The sequence below is a fragment of the Hypanus sabinus genome, chromosome 1 (assembly GCF_030144855.1).
Source record: "Hypanus sabinus isolate sHypSab1 chromosome 1, sHypSab1.hap1, whole genome shotgun sequence".
Classification (NCBI taxonomy): Eukaryota; Metazoa; Chordata; class Chondrichthyes; order Myliobatiformes; family Dasyatidae; genus Hypanus; species Hypanus sabinus.
Genome location: NC_082706.1, coordinates 87,684,922 through 87,704,277, shown reverse-complemented (window position 1 = coordinate 87,704,277; position 19,356 = coordinate 87,684,922). Strand labels below are relative to the sequence as shown.

Genomic DNA, 19,356 nt, shown 5'->3' with positions numbered 1-19,356 from the left:
CAATACCCAATACCAACAAGGAGAAAATAACACAAATAAAAACACTGTTGCGTGAGAAACTGAAGTCATTACTGATTTTAAATCATTTGCAAAAGAGAATTTAAGAGTGCTCAAATATGTAAACATGTTCAGATCAATTCAGATTTTTCTTAATAGAATACAAGGTTCTGCTTACAAATAAATTCCCATAAAACGCATACCAGTTCTCGACCAGTCAGACTCTCATCCTCCCAGACATCTTCAGAGATTGAATCACTGATGAGCATCACCAGTTCTGTCAAAAGCTCTAGCACGCATATCACAATCTTCCTACTACCTGCAAAAATAATTAGTGCCAACTTAATGGTCAAACTTTTATTAAGTTAATTACATAAGATTACAAAATGAACACAAAGTTCAAAGTAAAGTGATTATCATAGTGCACATATGTCACTAAATACAACCCTGAAATTCATTTTCTTACAGGCATTCACAATAAGTACAAGAAACACAGAATCAATGGAAGACTGCACCCAACAGGATGGACAAATGAAGACAACAAACAGTGCAGATACAAAAAGCAAGAAGAAATTGTAACAATAATAAATCAATAAGCAATAAATAGTGAGAACATGAGATGAAAGGTCCTTAAAAGTCAGTCCATGGGTTGTGGGAACAGTTCAGTGATGGGGCGAGTGATGTTGAGTGAAATTATCCCCACTGGTTCAAGAGCCAGTTGAGAGGTAATAACTGTTCCTGAACCTGGTGGTGTGGGTCCTGAGGCTCCTGTACCTTCTTGCTGATGGAGGTCCATGGCCAGTCCTCATTGGGCTGTGTAGGGTGTGGGGGAATGAGAGGTGGAGACGGTCAGCATTCAGCATCATTAAATTCCTCAGTGTTATCATTTCAGAGAACCTGTCCCGAGTCCAGCATACAAGTGCTATTTCAAAGAAAGGACAATAGCACCTTTCTTAGAAGCTTGCAAATTTGGCATGTCAAACTTTGACAAACGGCTATAGATGTCCAGGGAAGAGTATATTGAATGTTGCATCAGTCAGATATGGAAACACCAATACTCTGGAATGGAAAAGCCTACAAAAAGTAGTAAATACAGCCCAGTCCATCACAGATAAAAGCCTCCACATCACTGCGCACATCTACATGAAGTGCTGTTGCAGGAAAACAGCACTCATCATCAAGAATATATTGACCAACATTTAGGTTCTGAGGAAAAGTGCTTCAGAAGCGAACAAAAGGATTTGTGTGTATCAACTGTCGAAAAATTCAGACTATTTTATTGAAAACAATTTTGCTTTAGTATTCTTGCATCCACCACATTGAGATAAACAACTAAGCAATTATTTTATCTATCATGCATACTTTGCTAAATCTAAATGTCTAATCACTTCATCAAGGTCTGCCTTGACATGCTTCTATTGTTTATCAAGATAGCCACACCAAAGCTTTCAAAGCAGTAACTGTGGTCACAGAATCTCAATTCAAAGAATATTTTCCTTGTAGCGGACAGTTGCCAGGAAGTCATAAGTCAGGATTGGATATAGTGCAAACTCACGGAGTCTGTTCTGAATGAATGAATGGAAATCATGCTGCCACAGTTGTGGTGTCATTAAGAACCCAATCAGCTTGCAGAATTATGAAACATTTTCAAATCTTTCACACTACTTAAAAGTCCAGTATACCACTGACTGCTACCTGTTTCACCGAATAAAGGACAATGTATCAAAAAGACTGACAAGCAATGCTGCAGTGAATCAAAAAGCATTCACCTTTAGCCTCAGACTCCACAGAGAACTAGTAACAAAATCAACCTTGCAGATTAGTTCACCTTTGATTTGAACTCTCATCCTATCCCTGGACTTGCAACGTTGCTTTTCCCAACAATGACAGGCATTCGAAATACAACCCTATTCAAATGGCAAGCAGTGATTTAAAAGGCAAGCAGTATGTTTATTTTATTCCATGTTTTTAATTCCATAATCCACAAAAACTATAAGCATTCATTTCGAGAGGACTAGAATCAAGGATATAACGCTGAGGCTCAATAAGGCACTGGAGGCTGCTGAGGTCCAGAGGAGGTTACCAAGAATGATTCCAGAAATGAAAGGGCTGATGTATGAGGAGTGTTTAATAGCTCTGGGCCTGTACTTGCTGGAGCTGAGAAAGATAAAGGAATTGATTGTGGACTTCAGGAAAGGGAAATCGAGGGAACACACACCAGTCCTTATTGATAGATCAGCAATGTAAAGGGTTAGCAGTTTCAAGCTCCTGGGTGTCAACATCTCTGAAGATCAATCCTGGGTCCAACATTTTGATGCAATTACAAAAGCTGCTAAAGTTCATTCATAGTTTGAGGAGACTGGGTATGTTACAAAAGACACTCAAAAATGTCTACAGATATAGGGAGGAGAGCGTTCCAAATGTTGCACTACCATCTGGTACAGAGGGGACACAGCAAAGGATCAGGAAAAACTGCAGAAAGTTGTAAACTCAGCCTGCTCCATCATGGGCATTAGCCTCCCCATCATTAAGGACATCTTCAAAAGAAGACATCTCAAGAAGGCAACATCCGCCATAAAGGATCCCCCATCACCCAGGACATGCCCTCATCTCATTGAGGTGGTACAGGAGCCCGAAGACACAAACAGAACGTATCATGATCAGCAACTTCTCCTCCGCCATTAGATTTCTGAACCGACAATGAAACCATGAACACTATGTCACCTTTTTTCTCCCTTTTTGCACTACTTACTTGATTTAATTAAATATTCAGTGGATTCTAGTTAATTGGCCCATTAGATAATTGGGGCAGCCGCTTATTTGGGATAAATCTTAAAGAACAGAAACTAATCGAGAAAATAGCCAAGATTTATGCTTATTTCAAATTCTATACATCTTAATTGGGACAGAAGACTGCTGCCAAACAGTTTCTACTAGTGTCCGTTGCGTGCTCTGCATAGCTGTTAAGACACTTCACCATGCTTAGAGTGAACAGTTTTTAAATAGTGTCAGTTGCATGTGCTTGTGTTTAAAAAGTGGTTTGTTGATAATTGGGGGGGAAATAAGCAGTAGGACAATTTAGAATTGCTTTGCTCACGATGGTTTGAAGCACTCAGGCTTGGAGACGCCAGAAATGGCCAGGCGCGAAATGAAACAATTTCACTACTTCAAGTTAAGAACAATGATGAATTTGAAAGTATCAAGAATCATTTGAGTATTACAATGAAAATGATGATTTGGAGGATGCAACCGAAAGCATTGTACGAAGGTACTCTGTACTAGGTACCTATGCTAATTTTGTTCATTATCATTCAAAAGAACACGGCAGAGTGTAGGATGTTTGTCATATCCAACGATGACAGTGAAATCTGTTTTTAAAGTGGAAGAGCCATTGAACTAGGACAGTTCAACTCTCTCAATTCTTTTGACTTCTAGTCCAGGTCTAGTGGTACGAGGAATCATCACAAACTGGGGTCTTCCTTGGTTGAAGTGGATAATCATAACTTCTACTGTGCTTTATCATAAACTTTGCTCTCCACAAAACATTGCAGTACCACATTCTTGGCCATTGAATCTCACTGTTTATCTCATCAGCCCAGTATGTTGCAGCTCACTTCACCTGCACGGACAGGCATGTCCCAATCTCACCAGGGAATGAAGCTCATCGGACACCCTCATCTGGTCTATACCACTTGTCAAAGCGTTGTACCGGAGAACGGCCTCTGTCACATGCAAACAGCTACAGATGGGAGCTGAGTGTCTGGTTGGGTCGAAAGGAGAACGAGCTGCCATAAAATGAACACGACAAGCCCCTCTACCAGAGGTGCTACTCCTCCCTGGGCTCCCCATACTCGGAAGTGTACAGTGGATGAACTCCTCCATTGAAGAACTAATACAGCTTAATAGTACTGTAGTAGTATTGATAGTGTTCCAATTTGTTCTGTATTTCATTTAAATACATAAATTGTTACTCAGTTAAATAGTTTGTCTTTTTTTTACAACTTAACTATTTCCATGAAACTTCAGCTTAATTGGGTCTTATTTCTTATAACATTTCTTATTGTTAGTCTGTAGTTTTTTTTTAAACTATTATGTATTGCAATGTACTTTTGCTGCAAAACATCAAATTTCACGACATATGCCAGTGATATTAAACCTGATTCAGACCTATTGAAGATGAAAGACCTAGAAAGAGTGGATGTGGAGAGACTATTTCCATTAGTGTGGGAATCTAGAACCAGCGGGCACAGTTTCGGAATGCAAGGACTTTCCTTTCAAACAGAGACAAGGAAGAACTTCTTTAGCCAGAGGGTGGTGGATCTGTGGAATTCCTTTCCAAAGACAGCTGTGGAGGCAAGTTATTGGGTACAGTTAAAGCGGAGGTCAACAGGTTCTTGATTAAGAATGTCAAATGTCGTGGGGAGAAGGCAAGAGAAAAGAGTTGAGATGGATAATAAGCCAGCCATGATAGAATGAATGGTGAAGCAGACTCGAACCACATGGCCTAATTCTGCTTCTATATCTTATGGTCTTAAGTGTACTTTTATTACAGTAATTTTAGAATTAAATCTATTTAATCTGCTCTTAAAAATCTTTAATATGACCTGTACAAAGAGGACAGGTAAGACCTGAACTCGAGGGGTAAAGAGACAGTGATCATAACATGATCGAATTCACCCTGCAGATTGAGAGGGAGGAGATAAAGTCAGATATATCATTATTATCGTGCAGTGGCCAGCTGGTGGCGTAGTGGCATCAGCGCTGGACTTCCGGGCGAGAGGTCCTCAGTTCAAATCCAGCCGGCTTCAGTTAAGAAACTGGTGATCTCTTTAAAAAAAAAACTCACATCGCAGAAGGCAATGGCAATCCACTACTATAACTTGCCCAATATGTCAGAGCAGCATGGAAGGAAATCGTCCACTACCCGGAAATAATTCCAGATGCAACATACCTACTACCGTGCAGTAGTAGAGGCATGAGAGAGAAGCTGGCTGAAGTGAATTGGAGGGGACAGTAGCAGAGATGACAACAGAACAGCACTGGCTGGAGTTTCTAAGGACAATTCGGACACAGGATAGATACATCCCAAAGATGAAGGAATATTCTAAAGGGAGGATGAGGCAACATTAGCTGGCAAGGGAAGTCAGAAACAGCATGAAAACAAATGAGAGGGCACATATTATGGTAAAAATTAGTGGGCCCTTATCATGGGCTTTACACTTCGAAAACCTTCACTGGACTTTGTGTAACTGTAACGCTATATTCTGCATTCAGTTTTATTTTCCTTTTATGCTACTATGATGTACATACAGATTAAATGATCTGTCTAGCCAGCGTGCAAACAAAAGCTTTTCACTGAAATATGGTACGTGACAATAATAAACCAATTATCCAAATGCCTGTGCTCAATGCTGTATGATATCAATCATCAGATAATAAGGATGCATAACAGGGAAATTTTCAATATTTCTTGATTCATTATTAGCTTCATTTTCCTTTTGAATAACACCGACCCAACAGTTATCAATTAATAAGAATATTACTGAGGCAATACATTCCCTTTAGAACATAGAACAGTCCAGGCCCTTAGGCCTACAACCTTGTGCTGGCCTTTTAACTGGCTGTAAGACCATTCTCACCTTTCCCTCCCACATTGTTCTCCATCTTTCTTTCACTCATTGGCCATTTGTCTCTTAAATGTCCCTAATGTTTCTGACTCTGCTACCACCCCTAGCAGCAGGTTCCAGACACCCACCACTTTCTGTGTAAAAAAACTACTGACATCCCCCTTATACTTCTCTCAAATCACCTTAAAATTATGCACCCTGATATTAGTCATTTCCATACAACCAAAAGACATAGGACCTAATTCCGCTCCTTCGGCCTAACGAGTCTATTGCACCATTCCATCATGACTGAGTTATCATCCCTCTCAATCCCATTCTCCAGCACTTTCATATTTCTGCCCTGAGTAAAAAGTCTCTGATTGTCCACTCAATCTATGCCTCTTATCGGCTTATGTACCTTGTGTATTTACGTGTCAAAGCCACAAATCTATTTAACTTCAATGCAATAAATATACTATTCAGTAAGTTTTGAAATGCACTTTCAAATTCACTAGCATAAACCAAATGCAGAAATTAATTCCAGTTTCTATATAACGAAATACCACATACCCAATCATCAGTAGAAGCTCCATTCCACAAACTATACATATTTTCATGTTTTGTTGGGACAATCCATTGTAAATATGGGGACAGGAGCACTCAATTTCAGCCAAGTTTAATTTTAGGAACTGAGCAATGCTGTTTTACTACACAAAGCTATCAAGTCCTGCATGTGCTTCCTTTTTTTAAAAAAAGGCACTGAAACAGTTTCTATCATCAGTTCTCTTTACTCTATCTTTCATCATTAAGCATACCCTGGTTCATAGACCAAGTTGGAAAGAAAAGCAACAGAGATATACAATCTGATTAAAACGCGAAGTTTCCATCAGACTGCTTACCTGTTTTGAGCAAAGGTACAGCATGTTCTAGGAGCATCACACAGAACTGTGGAAGACTAAGCTGCTGGAACTGAAGTTCCAAGGAATCCTCACTTTCCATCTCAGGCAGCTCCCAGTGGGTCAAGTCAGCCACCGAATGCTTAGACATCGAACTTCTGCTGTTAGGAAATCCTTGGGAACTACTTCCACTGAGATTGAATTTAAAAAGAGAAATGACAATAAAACACATATCAACACATATCCAACAAAATTTCAACAGAAAATACTGAAGATCAAACAGCTAATCATTAACTTCTGCATTGTCTCTAACAGAATTCTATTTCTTACTATTATACAAAATGCCTTGAAAGAGAAATTTTATCATGAAAAATGTTATCTTTCATATGCATGAAGTGAATTGGTGATGGTTGCAATTACTAGAACTATCAGAGACACTATTGTACTGATTCTTTGTGCCAATACTGTTCCAAAATTATCAACAGAGAAATGATGTAACCAGTCTGTGATTACTGAACTGAAGCACTTTGACTGCTTGGACATCTAACAATTTTAAGCATCCCTAAACCAGTTTCTGCACTTTCCAAAGCTGTACATTTTTAAAAGATTAGTTTTATTACCAAAGAAATGAATGGCTTACAATTTGGAAAATTCACATTAAAACAATCTGTGGCTACCAAATTATTTTGCTTCAAATTTCCACACTGTGCATAATTCTGTCAGGGCCAACCGCAGAGTGCACCAACCACAATCCACCTTCCCCCTGCTGATTGTTTGCGGAGGTGTTAAATCGTGTGAGCACTTGCCACTGTATCAGTCAGGTCATCAAAGGCAAAAGAAAGATTTTATCTTTGAATGCATTTAAACTCTAAACCTAAGCACGCATAACAATGGAAACATGATTCAAAATTTAAGACAATAAAACAGAATTACTGCATTCGGGATTGCACATCATTGAGGAGCTCTCTTGATCCGTCAACACAACCTCAGTAGTAGGGAAGGCACAAAGGTGACTACAATACCAGCAGTGATTAAGGAGAGCTAATCTTCTCCAAAAATTGTTGGCCAACTTTTACCGATGTGCAACAGACAGCATAGTCACACATGGAATGACAGTGTGCTCCTATAACTCCTATAACTGCAGCAAGACAAATCACAAAGCACTCCAGCAGGTGATTAGAATGGCTCAGCATATCAATGGGATTCAACTACTGGACCTTCAGATAATCTATAACTCTTGATGCCTATGGCGGGCTCTTAACATCATTAAAAACCCATCTCATTCTGGAAATTGCCATCTGATAAGAGTTACAGAAACCACCTAGCCAAGACTGAAAACAGCTTCTTCCTGAATAATGCTACATCCCAGCTTACCAGTGGCCTTTGAGCTTTACAAACCATCAAAGTCACTTGTTGCATGCAAGTATAGGATTTTTTTAATTAAGCCGCACCATATGCATTGTAAATAGCTATGTTGCATGGACTGGAGCAGCACCACAACCTCCTTGGCTTAAAAAATGACAATCAAGTTCTATTGTATCCTATTCTCTGCTCCAAGTATAGTCTCACTAGTCCTGCATTGTGGCAGCATAGACTCCTACTCATATATTCTAAGCTCATTGCAATAAAGGCTGACATACCTTGAAACTGCTTGCTATGACTACATGAAAGTTTTCTGCATTTTCTTCCATTGTAATTCTAGATTCTCCTGTTCACCATTTTTAAAATTAATTTAATATTACTATTGCGTCCATTCTTGATATCTCTCCCTCAGCTCAACTTTCTCATGTAGATCTATATTGTTAGTAAACTTTGTTATTGGACACTTTGTCAACAAACCAAATTACCAATACAGAAAGCAAACACGAGGAAATCTGCAGATGCTAGGAATTCAAACAACACACACAAAATGCTGGTGGAACGCAGCAGGCCAGACAGCATCTATAGGAAGGAGCACTGTTGACATTTCGGGCTGAGACCCTTCGTCAGGACTAACTGAAAGGAGAGATACTAAGAGATTGGAAAGTAGTGGGGGGAGGGGGAAATGCAAAATGATAGGAGAAGACCAGAGGGGGTGGGATGAAGCTAAGAGCTGGAAAGGTGATTGGCAAAAGTGATACAGAGCTGGAGAAGGGAAAGGGTCATGTAAAAAGGGGGCCTTGGGAGAAAGAAAGGGAGAGGGGGGAGCACCAGAGGGAGATGGAGAACAGGCAGGGTGATGGGCAGAGAGAGAGAGAGAGAAAAAAAAACAAACTAACAACTAAATATGTCAGGGATGGGGTAAGAAGGGGAAGATTGGCACTTTTGCCGATCACCTTTCCAGCTCTTAGCTTCATCCCACCCCCTCTGGTCTTCTCCTATCATTTCACACTTCCCCTTCCCCCCCACTACTTTCAAATCTCTTAGTATCTCTCCTTTCAGTTAGTCCTGACGAAGGGTCTCGGCCCAAAACGTCAACAGTGCTTCTTCCTATAGATGCTGCCTGGCCTGCTGTGTTCCACCAGCATTTTGTGTGTGTTACCAATACAAAATATAAGTCTTCAAGGCACTTAGCTTTGATCCTTGTGGCAAGAACACTCGATGTTTTATGAACAGCTTCTTGCCCTCTGCCCTATGATTTCTCACTATTTTTGTTCTCTTTTTGCACTATTTAATTTAATTTTTCTTGATATACTGTTTATAGTATAGTAATTTATAGTGTTTTTATGTATTACACTGTACTGCTGCTATAAAGCAACAAATTTCATGACACATGTCAGCGATTCTAAAGGTGGTTGTGATTCTGAAATGCTCCAGGATTTAACCACTATAAGTGGTCAGAAAATGTTAACATCAGATAGACTATTAAGAACATGTCAAATGTAATTTCAAACACCTGAAGATAACAGATTGGTTTTGTAAAAGACTATGTATGAGAAGTCAAATTGTCATTTTACAACTGTTCCTTTTTCCTTGCAAAAGGTTGTTATAATAGATATAGAGGCAGCTACTTAATACAGAGGTTTAAAAGAAAACGAAAGGTGTACTTCGCTTATTCTATTCTAAACTTAAAATGATGTGTACAATTCAGAAATACTTTATTAAGCATTGTGCGGTTAAACACCAAAAAGCAGAGTGCATGTGTCTGTTCATCTAGTAATAATCTTGATTCATAAGGTGATAGTTTTAATTTCCACTCCAAAGGCTTGAGCACAAGATTAGGGATAACACTTCTGTATGGCTCCTAAAACAGAACCAAATGCTGCACTGTCGAATCACTTAAGTATTTCACTTAAGTATTAGATCAAAACCCATCTGTCCTCCCAGCTGGACATGAAAAATTCCACAGTATCAGTTCAAAGAGCAGCAACTGAGTTTCACACACAAAATGCTGGCTCAGCAGGTCAGGCAGTCAAGTTTCCAGGCCAAAACCTTTCATCAGGACTGGAAAGGAAGAGGAAAAAAAATCAGTATAAGATGGTGGGATGCAGGGGGTGGGGGGGGGGGGGGGGAGTACAAACTATAAGGTGATAAATTAAATTAAACCAGGTGGGCAGGGGGAACGAAGTGAGAAAATGAGAACTAGGAGCTACCACAGCAACTGGGTTTCTCTTGTGTTCTTATCAAACAATAAAAATAGAAATTATGATCACGTTGGGACCTTGCTGTGTACAAATCAACTATTCACTAAAGCACAAAACTACTTCTACAGCTGTAAACTTGAGGTTCCTGAGATTGTAAAAGTGCTCCACAAGTTTCTTTCCTTCACTTTCTATGCAAACTTTCAATAATCAGCCTCAACTGCAGATTCGTAAGGAACCTACACATGGATCAATGCAACATATCTCCATTTCACACACCTATAGTAATTTAATCAGTCAAGTACAATGTTCCCCTAAGGGATTGTCTTCACACAGCTACAGAGCCCGATCTGGGATTCACGTATTCTGAGGGGCTTCCAGACCACAGTCCTGCCCACATTGCCACTTGCTGATCATGATGAGACTTAATCCAGGATGTTAGGGTGGATTTCCTTAATGGAGAACGCCTGTGTTTTACATGGGGAGGCTGATGCACAAGTAGTCATCACACGGTCCTCAACAGATTGGGGTCAGAGTCCAATGGTATAGCATGCAAGATGAGAAGTTAGTTTCACTACTGCAACTTTCCTCCACCTTCAGATATTGTGATGTTGCATCACCTTCTGCCAGCTCCACCATTGAGGAATTGCTTGGATCGTTCTTGCTCGAAACCTTCCCCTTCAGCTTACCATTATGAGTGAACCAGCAGGAGCTAAGCAACAGATGGCTAAACTCCAGATGGCATCATTCTCATCAGAAACACACACACCAGCACAAGGTGGCTTGCCATTACAAATTGAGCAAATGTTTGGTAAAAGTTGACTGGTAGCTAACAGAATGCTGGGACAAGAGAAGGTGCAATGAGATAATTTGATTTGGTTTTTACGACTTGTCTGTCTCCCTGGCTTCCTCACTCCAAGGCTGCAAGTAATTTCTAACATCACTCCAAGTAGGAAAATAAATCCATCTGATTTCCCTAGGTACCCTGAACCCAATAGAACTTTACATTGCTACACTCATGTGATTAAAATTACAGTGGAAAATTTACCCAAGTCCCGATAGAAGTTTGAAAACTTCAGTTAGATCATGCCCATCTTTAGATTCCTGATATTCTAAATGGGATCCACTATGCAATGTTTCCTTTCAAAGACAATAATCTCCTTTAATGATCAGGTGTCCAATATGGCACCCAATATTCTTAATATCTAATTTGGTATCCCATTCTTCTTTACCTTTTATTAAAGTAAGAGCTGAATTATATCACTTGTAAATTAATTTACAATACTGTACTGATGTGCCAGTCTAGTTTCATGACTCAAGTCCTGCCTGTCAATTTAGTGAAGATGGAACCTGAGCATGGACGGTAGAGCAGGTTGTATGAGCTGAATAACCTCATTATGTTTCTCATTCTTACAAGCTCATGAATCAGTGAAGGCTGACTTAGGACTGAAATGTTCTGTAATAAATTTATTTTGCACTTCAAAGAATACTGCCACACTTTCCATCGCCTCTTTTCTGTCAATGCAGGAAATTATACTGAAAATGAATTGCCCCATAGCTAAATACAATAAAATCCCAATCTTTAATGTTCAAATCGAAAAAAAGGATAGGATTTACTTCAGTGGAGAACATGGCTCATTACCAAAAGCAAACATCCTAAACTAGCAATAGAAAATCATCAATCTCGAAGGCAAAAGAAAGAAAACTGAGTAGTCGAAATGAGAAATAAAAACAGAACATATCAGATAAATAGGTAATCACTCAATATCCATTAGGAGAACAACACAGAACATAGAATAGTACAGCACATTACAGGCCCTTCGGCCCACAATGTTGTGCTGACCCTCAAACCCTGCCTCCCATATAACCTCCCACCTTAAATTCCTCCATATACCTGTCTAGTAGTCTCTTAAACTTCACTAGTGTATCTGCCTCCACCACTGACTCAGGCAGTGCATTCCACGCACCAACCACTCTCTGAGTGAAAAACCTTCCTCTAATATCCCCCTTGAACTTCCCTCCCCTTACCTTAAAGCCATGTACTGAGCAGTGGTGCCCTGGGGAAGAGGCACTGGCTGTCCACTCTGTCTATTCCTCTTAATATCTTGTACACCTCTATCATGTCTCCTCTCATCCTCCTTCTCTCCAAAGAGTAAAGCTCTAGCTCACTTAATCTCTGATCATAATCCATACTCTCTAAACCAGGCAGCATCCTGGTAAATCTCCTCTGTACTCTTTCCAATGCTTCCACATCCTTCCTATACTGAGGCGACCAGAACTGGACACAGTACTCCAAGTGTGGCCTAACTTGAGTTTTATAGAGCTGCATCATTACATCGCATCTCTTAAACTCTATCCCTCAACTTATGAAAGCTAACACCCCATAAGCTTTCTTAACTACCCTATCTATCTGTGAGGCAACTTTCAGGGATCTGTGGACATGTACCCTCAGATCCCTCTGCTCCTCCACACTACCAAGTATCCTGCCATTTACTTTGTACTCTGCCTTGGAGTTTGTCCTTCCAAAGTGTACCACCTCACACTTCTCCGGGCTGAACTCCATCTGCCACTCCTCAGCCCACTTCTGCATCCTATCAATGTCTCTCTGCAATCTTCAACAATCCTCTACACTATCTACAAAACCACCAACTTTTGTGGTGTCTGCAAACTTGCCAACCCACCCTTCTAACCCCGCATCCAGGTTGTTAATAAAAATCACAAAAAGTAGAGGTCCCAGAACAGATCCTTGTGGGACACCACTAGTCACAACCCTCCAATCTGAATGTACTCCCTCCACCACGACCCTCTGCCTTCTGCAGGCAAGCCAATTGTGAATCCACCTGACCAAACTTTCCTGGATCCCATGGCTTCTGACTTTCTGAATAAGCCTACTGTGTGGAACCTTGTCAAATGCCTTACTAAAATTCATGTAGATCACATCCACTGCCCTACCCTCATCTATATGCCTGGTCATCTCCTCAAAGATCTCTATATCAGGCTTGTTAGGCACGATCTGTCCTGCACAAAGCCATGCGGACTGTCCCTGATCAGACCATGATTCTCTAAATGTCCGTAGATCCTATCTCTAAGAATCTTTTCCAACAGCTTTCCCACCACAGACACAAGGCTCACTGGTCTATAATTACCCAGACCTTTTTTGAACAAGGGGACAACATTCGCCTCCCTCCAATCCTCCGGTACCATTCCTGTGGACAACGAGAACATAAAGATCCTAGCCAGAGGTTCAGCAATCTCTTCCCTTGCCTTGTGGAGCAGCCTGAGGAATATTCCGTCAGGCTCCAGGGACTTATCTGTCCTAATGTATTTTAACAACTCCAACACCTCCTCTCCCTTAATATCAACATGCTCCAGAACATCAAGCTCACTCATATTGTCCTCACCGTCATCACATTCCCTCTCAGTGGTGAATACCGAACAGAAGTATTCATTGACGACCTCGCTCACTTCCACAGCCTCCAGGCACATCTTCCCACTTTTATCTCTAATCGGTCCTACCTTCACTCCTGTCATCCTTTTGTTCTTCACATAATTGAAGAATGCCTTGGGGTTTTTCCTTTACCCTACTCGCCAAGAATTTCTCATGCCTCCTTCTTGCTCTTCTCAGCTCCTTCTTAAGCTCCTTTCTTGCTCCCCTATATTCCTCAACAGACCTATCTGATCCTTGCTTCTTCAACCTCATGTATGCTGCCTTCTTCCACCTGACTCGATTTTCCACTTCACTTGTCACCCATGGTTCCTTCACCCTACCATTCTTTATCTTCCTCACTGGGACAAATTTATCCCTAACATCCTGGAAGAGATCCTTAAAGATCAACCACATGTCCATAGTACATTTCCCTGAAAAAACATCATCCCAGCTCACACCCGCAAGTTCAAGCCTTATAGCCTCATAATTTGTCCTTCCCTAATTAAAAATTTTCCTGTCCTCTCTGATTCTATCCTTTTCCATGATAATGCTAAAGGCCAAGGAGCGGTGATCACTGTCCCCTAGATGCTCACCCACAGACAGATCTGTGACCTGACCCGGTTCGTTAACTAATACTAGATCTAGTATGGCATTCCCCCTAGTTGGCCTGTCAACATACTGTGACAGGAATCCATCCTGAACACACTTAACAAACTCTGCCCCATCTAAACCCTTGGAACTAATCAAGTGTCAATCAATATTAGGGAAGTTAAAGTCACCCATGATAACAACCAAATTATTTTTGCACCTTTCCAAAATCTGCCTCCCAATCTGCTCCTCGGTATCTCTGCTGCTACCAGGAGGCCTATAGAATACCCCCAGTAGAGTAACTGCTCACTTCCTGTTCCTTACTTCCACCCACACTGACTCAAAAGAGGATCCTGCTACATTACCCATCCTTTCTGCAGCTGTAATAGTATCCCTGACCAGTAATGCCACCCCTCCTCCCCTTTTCCCCCCTCTCTATCCCCTTGAAAGCACTGAAATCCAGGAATATTGAGAATCCATTCCTGCCCTGGTGCCAGCCAAGTCTCCGTAATGGCCATTACATCATAATTCCATATATGTATCCAAGCTCTCAGTTCATCACCTTTGTTCCTCATGTTTCTTGCATTGAAGTACACACACTTTAGCCCTTCTACCTTACTACCTTTATACAGAGAACGAAGTGTTTTCCAGGAATGGACTTTTCATAAGAAATGATGGAAGAATCAATATCTGAAATGGCCATTTAGATTCTGTCTCCATGCATTATGCATTTACAGTATTTTCTGCCTTTTTTTATTGTCCATTTTAAGAAACCTCCATTAGTTATTTAATTTTCAATCAAAAAATTTAAAATTCACAAAAATATTTTGAAAATAGTTACAAATGGATTTGCAATTTAAAGTGCATCATATTCTGAATAACTACAGTGCTGTAACATGGGACAGTCAGCATGGCTGTTGTAGGGCAGGCCACGTCTTGCAAAGCCGATCAAGTTTGTTGTAGAGATAATAGATCAGTTTGATGAGGGTAAGGCACTGAGCATTATCTACATGCACTCTGGTAAGGCAATTGATAAGGCCCCTCCTAGGTTAGTTCAAAAGGTAAAGATACATGAGATTCAGGTGAATTACAAGTTTGGATTCAGAACTGGCTTGCCCATAAAAGACACACAGTAGGAGTGGAAAGACGTTACTGTTGGTTATTCTCATTGGAGAGCAAAGACTAATGGTATTCTGTAAGAATGTGAGTGACGGGGTTAGGGATTGTTATTGTCACTTTTTTTCTACAGTGCAGGGGTGGGGATTTGATTCTATCGCCGCTGATTTTTTCTGTGTGGGCATGTGTGGGGGGTCATCGAGTTTTGTTCCTTTTCTATTTCATGCTGGGGGGAGCAATTGATACTTTTTCTTCAATCAACTCCCATGGGCTTTCTGTATTTCATGGCTACCTGGAGAAGACAAATATCAGAGTTGTATTGTAAATGCATACTTTGACTAATGTACAAACCTTTGACTAATGTTTCTTTTACCTTGAAGATACTGCATCACCGTCTTGTCCATCTCCTCTGGGACGCTGTACTGTTCGTCCAATCACCGATGGTCTGGGACTAGTGCTCCTGGGTGATGAATTTTGGGAAACATGCATCCCGTGTGCTTCCTGGGCATAAGCCAATGAGGAGTTCTGGGAAATTAAGTCTAAAGGAATAAAAGTGAATATAATGCATTTCTTTTTCTGATATTAATTAACTGACTCCTCAAAACAAGGATTAAATGTTGTTAGTGGTGTATCAATTTGATATAAAGGGTTTCTACCTCCTGAAAGTTTAGTGTCTGCCACAATTCAGTGTAGGAACATTGCTCATCACATTATATATTGCTAAAGATAGAACCAGACCTGATATAACTGTTATGTGAATGCCTTGGTAGTAATGGCCCACTGCACACCACCAATAGTGTTTTTAAAATGGTAAAGTGCAGGACTTTCTTCAATACTATGCAAGAGTCTTAGGCATATATACACACAAGCATACATATATATGTATGTATGAGGAAGAGCGCTAGGGGCTGGGGGTGGTGTGGATGCAGACACACCCAGCCCTGAGACACCAGGCAAGGTCATTTGATTCCAAACAACTAGTTGGTTTATTGATCATTGCAGAATGTCTCTCTGGAGTTTCCTGCTCCATTCTCTCTCCCTTCCCCTTTCTCCATCCATCATTCCTCTCACCCTGCCCCCTTCCCACTCTTGTCCACAACACAGAGCCATATTAGAATCAGGTTTATCATGAATCGCTCACATGTCATAAAATTTGTTGGATTTAACTTGGCTTTTTTGACAATGATCAACAGAAAAGACTCTTCTATGTCAAAGTGAAAACAAATTTCTACAAATTGTTCTAAATTTATTAAAATTATTAACACAAAATAATTGATTACACAATTACTCACTTCAAGTTGATGCACATTTGGCAGCAATTACAGCCTTGAGTCTGTGTGGATAGGTCTCTTTCAGCTTTGCACATCTGGGCACTGCAATTTTTCCACATTATTCTTTACAAAAACTACTCAAACTCTGTCAGATTGCATAGGGATCGTGAGTGAACAGCCCTTTTCAAGTGTAACCACAAATTTTCAATTGTATTGAGATCTGGACTGTGCCTTGGCCACTCCAGGACATTAACTTTGTTATTTTTAAGCCATTCCTGTGTAGCTTTGGCTCTGTGTTTGGGGTAATCAACTTGCTGGAAAACAAATCTTCTCCCAAGTTGTGGTTCTCTTGCAGACTGCATCAGGTTTTCCTCCAGGATTTCCCTGTATTTTGCTGCATCATTTTACCATCTACCTTCACAAGCCTTGCAGGGCCTGCTGCATGAAGCATCCCCACAGCGTGATGCAGCCACCACCATGTTTCATGGCAGGGATGGTATGTATTGATGATGTGCAGCGTTTGGCTTACGCCAAAGACAGCATCTAGTCTGTTGGCCAAAAAGCCCATTTTTGATTTCATCAGACCATTAAACCTTCTTCCAGCTGACTTCAGAGTCTCCCACATACCTCCCACAAACTCTAGTCACGATTTCATCAGAGTTTATTTCAACAGTGGCTTTCTCCTTGCCACTCTCCCATAAAGCTGCGACTGGTGAAGCACCCGAGTAACAGCAGTTATATGCACAGTCTCTCCCATCCAAGCCACTGAAGCTTGTAACTTCTCCAGAGCCGTCATAGGTCTCTTGGTGGCCTCCCTCATTAGTCCTCTTCTTGCATTGTTACTCAGTTTTTAAGGCAGATTTACAACTGAGCGATATTCTTTCCATTCTTGATCATTGACTTAACAGTACTAAGGGGATATTTAGTGACTTGAAAATTTTCTTGTATCCATCTCCTAAATTGTGCTTTTTCAATAACCTTTTCACAGATAGGCTTGGAGTGTTCTTTTGTCTTGATGGTGTAATTTTGCCAGGATACTGACTCACCAGCAGTTGTACATTCCAGATACAGGTGTATTTTACTACAATCAATTGAAACACCTTGACTGCACACAGGTCTCCAAAAGCAGATTTCCATTGAAACAACTGTCTGCACCAGTGACGATTTGATGTGTCATATTAAAGGGGGTGAATATTTATGCAATCAATTACTTTGTGTTTTATATTTGTAATTAATTTAGATCTCTTTGTAGAGGTATGTTTTCATTTTGACACTAAAGTCTTTTTCTTTCGATCAGTGTCAAAACAGCCAAATTAAATTCACTGTGATTCAACGTTGTAAATCAATAAAACATTATAACTTCCAAGGGGAGGGGTTGAATACTTTTTAGAGGTACTGTACGTGTCCAAGAGCTTTGCACAGTACTACATCCCCCTCTCCTCCCCGTGCTAGTGCTGGGAAAACCCTGTAGGAGCTCTAGAGCACCATCTGCAACCTTGAAGCTACTCACCCCGAAGGTTTCTTCATTGCTGCTGGTGTCTTCAATCGTGCCAAATTAAAACAGTTCTGACAAAGTTCTACCAGCATGTCAATTTCACAACCAGTGTTCTTGGAACCTACAAAGCTGTACCTCGACCCCTGACGTTGGCTACTCAGAACACATATTTTGCTAATTCCCGCCTACAGACCACTGGTTAAACGAGTCAAACCAGTTTACATGGAGATCTGGACCTGGCCAGGTGGTGCCAGGTGCCAGGTGGTGCCAGGACTATCTTAAAAGCATAGATTGGAGCATACTTAGGGAGGTGGCTACCTACGATCATCATGTCAACATTGATGAATATGCAGGATCAGTGATTGACTTCATTGAGAACGTTACCATGACTAAAGACTACACTGCCAGAGCAAACCAAAAACCATGGCCAACTGCAGAGGTTCATGTATTGCTTAGGGATTGGGAGGCTGCTTTCAGACTGGGGATCAGAACAACTCTAAGGTCAGCAGGAGCCACAGTCTCCTGTGTCATCAGGAAGGCAAAGTGAGAGTACTCACAGAAAATTCAGAAAACTTTGTGACACCATGTACACGTGGTGCATGTACCAAATTACATATATTGTAACAGATTACAAATCCACCCTGCATATCGACAACATCTCCCTTCCTGATAGGCTAACTGCCTTCTATACATGATTTGACGCAATGAATGATGTGACATCAAGGAAAGCCCTTGCTGCCCAAGGAATAGGCACCCCATCTGGCTGCAGTCGAGGTGAGGTGGATCCTAGCAAAGGTAAGCCCACACAAAGCTGCAAGGCCAGACAACACAACCGGTCACATATTGTACAGTCATCTAAGGGGTCTTAGCAAACATCTTTAAAATCTCTTTGCAACAGTCTACTGTGCCTGCAGGCTTCAGAGCAGCCACCATATTCTGGTGCTCAAGAGAGTAATGGTAACTGGCCTAAATGATGACTGCCCAGTGGCACTGAACTCAACAATCATGAAGTGCTTTGAGCGGCTGCTAATGGATTGTATAAAATGCCATTTCCAGTTACATTGGACCTTTACCAGCTCATCCACCACTCAAACTGGATCATTGATGATGCTACAGACTTGGCCCTCCTGTGCCACCAAGAAACAGATGCCTCAAACACCAGGATGCTGTTCATCAGCTTCAGCTTGGCATTTAACATGATCATTCCTCTCTACTGCCCATTAAGCCACTGGCATTTGATGCAGCAATTAAGGTCCTCCGTCTCTGATGGTGCCCTGGGGCTTCCTTCTTCGTGTCAGTAGCTCGGTTTTCACTACTGTCAGTCATAAAAGTCTCAGCTGGAGACTCAGGAATACCGTCGCAATCATATGTAGGATTCATCATTGCTGCTTCTGTAACAA

General features: G+C 41.0%; 1 protein-coding gene across 2 annotated transcripts in view; it reads right to left on the bottom strand.

Annotated features, from left to right (window-relative positions):
* The window catches only part of rttn (rotatin), a 255,709-nt gene that overhangs the window by 193,358 nt on the left and 42,995 nt on the right, over positions 1-19,356 (bottom strand). For both annotated transcript variants that reach the window (XM_059971494.1, XM_059971501.1), the window contains exons 8-10: positions 15,564-15,729; positions 6,503-6,690; positions 201-316 (exon numbers count right to left, since the gene is read on the bottom strand). In XM_059971494.1, coding sequence (XP_059827477.1) covers positions 201-316; positions 6,503-6,690; positions 15,564-15,729 — 470 coding nt within the window. The remainder of the gene's footprint in view (positions 1-200; positions 317-6,502; positions 6,691-15,563; positions 15,730-19,356) is intronic.